Raw genomic sequence first — 5,700 nt, 5'->3', positions numbered from 1 at the left:
ATTATTTTCTTTCTTTTTTTCCCCACCTTTGCTGAGAGTTTGACCTGGGGCATTTTTTTCTTTTTGTTGTTTTGTTTAGTTTTGATCACTTTAACTCCAGATTTGATCTAATATCACTACATTTGAGCCCAGCAATTCTACTATTATGTTGAATATGCTAATTACATTATCAAAATCCCAGGCACTTTTTGGCTTTTATACGACTTCCATTCATGTATGCATCTGTAACAATTGTGCAGAGGTGAAAAGGATCCATGATTTTTTACTACACATTCTATACTTTTTTTACATGTAAGATTATTGGAAGAACATAAAATTCTGCTACTGTTGATGAAGTGGGAATTTCTTATGACTTCCAAAATGAAAACAAGGTTTCACTATCTTTTCAGTGGCCTTTCAAGATGGTTACTATATTCAAATGCCTTGGAAAAATGACACTGCCTCTTTACATTAGTCAGCATACCTTGTGAAGTGAATTTCTGCATCATATCGCAAAGGAATTGATAAGCTGACTCGGTTGTCCAATTCCTGCTCTTCCTTACTTTCGCTGTTCATCAAAACACATTTAAGTCAGGTGTTATAATATTTTATACAAATAAGGTATTAATACTGAACTTGCTTTGATATGATTATATACTTTACCTCAATGCACGAAAACTTAGGACTGCCACATTCTGAAGATTTTTCAGGTTAAAATCAAAACTAATATCAAAAGATACCTATGGAAGAGACAAGGAGCACACAGGAAATGAGTTGGTGGTACAACATACAAAGGACTTCCCAATAGCAACATACTTATTCATATATGCAACAATCTAGAATTGTGCTCTGTATCTGAATTCTCCACCAATTTCTGTGTAATATTACAGTACTTTCTAATACTACAGAATTGCTTTATTCTTGTTTTCCTCTACAAATCAGCATTGTTTTATAAACATGAGCTATTTGCATTTTTAAATTGCGTATAACTAGCTACAAGCTGCAACAAAAGGTGTTCAAGTTTGCTTCAATTACATGCTTTTAAACACTAGCACTAACACAAGCTTTGTATTAATTTTTTTCTTCCATTCATTCCAACAGGTCTACTTTGACTAATGTTATTAAAAATTCAGCACAAACTTAACTTTTTATATGTAATCAGTTTTTTTGCTTTTGCTCCCACTGCCGCAGAATGTCATGTTTCTATTCTTTCTAGCAAGTTTTTTATTGCTCCAGTTGATTGTGCTAGAGGCTGGAAGCCTATTTCTGTTCTGCCCTTGAAGACTAAGTTCCATAAACCCATGGATATCCAGAGATTTATGGTATATATGAGAAAAAGGATATACGATCTATCCTAGGGCTGTGTGGGCCACCCCTCCTCTCTCAAAGAATGCTGCCTTCTTGGAGAGATGCGATTGCCAGAGCAGGAGAGGGAGCTACCCCAGGTTTAATGGGAATTGTGCTCAGTTCCCAGGAGGCTATGCACAATGCTTTCTACTTCTGCTCCCAGCCCTCACACTCCAAGAGTTACAAAGCTACAGTAGCATCTGAAAGCCACAGGTAGGGACAAAGGTGCTTCAAAAGCCTTTTTGCTTTAATCTGGCAGGGAGTCGCAGAAGTTTAGCCCTTAGTTTGCTTCTTTTAATGACTCTGAAACCCAAAGGGAAGCTAACTGTTACCAAATCTAAGAAATCCTCACCAGCAGTAAATGCAGATTTAGGGGAAAACAACAAAAAAGCTTTTGGGGATCATTCAAGGTTATTTAAACATGCTAGCTATACCTGTTGTCCTGTTCTGAAAACAGGATAGCTTATTTGACAAATCACTGTACTTTGTGCTGTCCCTGTCTGACATGACACTTCAGTCCCATCGCTCTGCAGAAGAAAAAAGACAGAAAAGTCATCTTAATATCAGGTTGTGATAAAACATAGAGGAACTTCCCAGACTGTCAACAGGACATGAATTACTCCAAGGAGTAGTACAGATAGGTGTTATAGCAGTAATTCCTGTACACGCAGCTGACGGGTGTGGAGTTGAGAAGCAGAACAGGTGGGACAAGGACTAGTCCCATGCGATTTCTTGTGAGCTGTAACGATAGATAGATAGCTGTAATGATAGTTAGAATTTTGTGCTGGGCTTAGAAGAAGGAATCTTCCAAGTCAAGAGTACAGGTCACCTCAAGCATTAACTCCTACACTGCTTTTTCAGTAATTTTTTCAGAAATTTTGCATCTGTCTTTATACAAACTGAGAGTTAGTTAAGTACTCTCACTGTAGAAGTTAGCATGCAGAGAGGAACTCTATTGTATTTTTTGTAGGAAAATCTACAAGACCTAAGAGTTTATTTACTACTTTGCAGAATATTTAGCAGGTCATCATCCTACATCAAAGACAAACTCATAGACCATAGCCAGTTATCATCATTTTGAAAAGAATTCATTAAAATGTACTGCCTTTTGTTAAAAGCATCCCTACCAGACATTTACCATTCATGACTTATGCTACAAAAAAACCCAAAAAACAACACCCATACATTCTCAGCTTAAGCTTTTTTTCCTGTTTTGAAGCAGGCATATTTTTGGTCAAAAGATTCACTTGCAGGCTGAAATACTTCTAAGCAAATGGAATTTTAAAGCAAAAGAAAATCCTAGCTCCAGCGTGGTCTTTTGGCATGAGTGGAATAAGCAAATTTGCTGCACAACAGGATGAGGAGGTAGAGGGGCACCCTCAGCACTGTGTGGAGTATTTCTGCCAGTTCATTGTTCAGGAGAATGCTGCTCTTGGGCAGTGATGAATGCTCCTATCCCTCCTCTCCCTTCAGTATAGGAATTGCTCTGGATTTCACCCATAGGATTATCACGCACCTCTCCAGTAGCAGCCTGACTGCATAAGCCAAGCACTGAAGTCTTGATTTCATCCTTCATGAATTGTTTGGGAGCAACGGTTGAGATTATAGATTTACTGCATTTCCCAAAATAGAATGTAAAATTCCTTTCTTTTCCCTTTTCTAAGACAAAATTCATTAGAAGAAAAGCTTCTGGTATAGCAATCATTTCAATCTGATTAACTGTCTAGCTGGAACACATGGCCTTGGCAATAATGCTATTTCTAGAGCCAAAGTCTGTGCTTTAAGGCCGCATCATCAATGCTGCATGCTTGATTCATCAAATACAAATTCCCTGTGGTATAGCAACTGCATTCAGGCATGTTGTTGGGAGTTAAGCAGAAGATGTGTGTTCCAAGGCCTAAACTGAGGAAAAGATGACTGAAATACTGAGGTGAGGTCAAACTCAACAGGTTGCCAACTTTTATGCTGAGTTGGCAGTGTCTCTCTTTGACCTAAATAAACTGATATGCCGAAGGGAATAATTCTGGTATCCAAGAAAATAAATTGGGATAGAGGTTTGCACACACATTCTTTCCTGGGATAGGCACTACTAGAAAGAAAAAAAAAGTAATTTCCCCGAGAAGTTTGAAAATCAGTGGCAATAACAGAAACAGTGAGGTTGGATATCACATACCGGTAAAGATGATGAAGCAAAAAACAAGTTGTCTGAAAATGTAGCCTGGATTCTGGTGTTATATGCATTTTCCTTTTTATTTCTCAATTTCACGTTGAATGTTAGTCTTCTGTTTTTACTGCTGACAACAAACTGCTGTTTGCTGTTGGAAAATAAAGTCCATTGTTGTAAACAGAGGTACTAGAACAGTTGTGGATCATGAAAATGTGTTGCCTGTAGCTAACAACAAATAACAAGCACAGCAAGACATTTCCTACATTCTATGCACTTAAATGCTCTGCTTTCTAAATCCTTTGACATAAACTCTGTGATGGTCTTTATTAAAACTAAATGGAATTACTGTCTTCTTAAAGTGCAAGACTTTGATTATGTATGGTCAAAGTCACTTTGCTCAATTTTCAAGGGCCCTACCCTGGTGGGAAGGTGGGCAGAGAGTGGGTGGCAGCCTTGGATGGCAGCTCCAGGAAGAGGCAGCCCTGTCTCTGTGTACTGTACACGTATGCATATATCTGCATATGGGCTTGGAATATTTGTTGCCCAAATGGCTGACTTCAGGTCCCCAGTGGAACAGCCTGCTGCAGGTTTCTCACTGCTCCCCATGGGAAGGACCAAGACAGCTGCTGCAGCCACTGCTGATCTCCCAGCACACTCCCTTTCCCAACCGCAGCCAGCCAGACATGATCCTTCTGAATGCTCAGTGTCCTCAGTCCCTAAGATATCAAAATTTGGGTTTGTCTAAGCTGACGAGAGTCCTGCGTCTGTGTTCCTGTCATACCTCTTTTTCCTTGATTGGTTATTTAGACAGAAATGCTATTGCTTTTTTTATCCCTGCTATTTCTAAGTAGATGTTCAACTAGAAGGGCAATCTCATCTGGAAATTCATCCAAAGCCTATAGACAAACCAACTAGTGAAAACTTAACACCCAACCCCAACAATTCCACTGATTCAGCTCTTACCCATCATCTGCCTTCCGCTGAACATTCAGAACAAGATCACAGAAACAAAGTTCATCTTCACCACAATCTTTAATAAAAGGAATCTATGAAAACCAAAAACATTTCCTGAATGACAGTGCTCAACTTTAAAATTAGCTACAGACAGTAGAGTGCAAACACCTCTGGGGTGAAGAACATTCTTGGTTTGCAGATAATAAAATCCATCTTAAAGGCATTAAAAAAATCTGACACATGAACAAGTTAACATTCAGTCACATGTTACAACATGTCAACTGTCCCATAAGAATGATTCAGCCAGGTTATTGTTAACCCACAACAAATGTGATGTAATCAAAGGGGTTCCATCTCTCTTTTATGTGCTCTTTTATTGTAGGCTAAACTAACCTAAAATAGTTCATCTTTGCCATCAATTAGAAGTTCAAATCAACAGTGACATGGCTCAACCAACATGCTTGCTATGCCATGGTGGCTAATGTGTGTGTGAGCAAGCCCATGAAATACACACAAATGTATAAAAGTTAAGCAGGGGACACCCTTCCAGGTGTCTGCTTTCAGCCCAGTGACTTAACTAGAATACCAATTTTCACTTGCATGTACCTCTTTGGTGTTTGTGAGGGTCAGACATTATGGACATGTGTATAGCCATGCATTTTTTGATAGTAAGTCTGCATACTTACACTATAGGCCACAGATGCAGGAGAATATATATCAAGAACAGGGCTGGAGCCAGGATTTGCAAGGCCAATGTCAATGCGCAAACTAAGCGAATTCACTGTGTCGGAAGGTTCCTGTAAAACACATGGTTCAGATTATAGCTGTCTGCACAGCAAACAGGATAAAATTGGCAATTCTTTTGTAAATTGAGAATACATAGTAAAATCATACTTGCTCTAAACAAGAAGTAGCAGCACAAAGCTTCATTTCTTGACTGAAATAATTTGTGAGATTGCCTAGTATGGGTTCCTCTTTGTAAACAGCTTTTAGTGCCATTTCAATGATAAAACTGGCCTTCCTGGTGACTTTCATTCTTACCTGGCTGCAAAAGTCAAATCCCTCTGCCACTGTGCCTTATCATGACAAGTGAGCAGCTGGGCCTCAGCAACACTAAACCACAATATACCTCATATACCTATGTTTCTTAGTACAGGATGAATACTCTTCTAGTCCTATGGCTAATGGCTCCACAATGGCACTAAATGTGATCAACAAGTCAAAGATATTTGCATTACAAAGCACAGCAGGAA

General features: G+C 38.9%; 1 protein-coding gene across 1 annotated transcript in view; it reads right to left on the bottom strand.

Moving 5' to 3' along the window:
- LOC104623723 (integrin alpha-2-like) overlaps window positions 1-5,244 on the bottom strand; it is a gene marked incomplete at its 5' end in the record, with an annotated part of 24,003 nt that extends 18,759 nt beyond the window's left edge. Inside the window, 6 exons of the mRNA XM_010290897.1 lie at window positions 464-547; window positions 643-719; window positions 1,761-1,853; window positions 3,500-3,641; window positions 4,457-4,539; window positions 5,134-5,244. Of these exons, the coding sequence (XP_010289199.1) occupies window positions 464-547; window positions 643-719; window positions 1,761-1,853; window positions 3,500-3,641; window positions 4,457-4,539; window positions 5,134-5,244 (590 nt within the window). The remainder of the gene's footprint in view (window positions 1-463; window positions 548-642; window positions 720-1,760; window positions 1,854-3,499; window positions 3,642-4,456; window positions 4,540-5,133) is intronic.
- Between the last annotated feature and the right edge of the window lie 456 nt (window positions 5,245-5,700).

The sequence above is a fragment of the Phaethon lepturus genome, unplaced genomic scaffold (genome assembly GCF_000687285.1).
Source record: "Phaethon lepturus isolate BGI_N335 unplaced genomic scaffold, ASM68728v1 scaffold720, whole genome shotgun sequence".
NCBI classification, from domain to species: domain Eukaryota; kingdom Metazoa; phylum Chordata; class Aves; order Phaethontiformes; family Phaethontidae; genus Phaethon; species Phaethon lepturus.
This window is presented reverse-complemented; position numbering and strand designations above follow the sequence as displayed.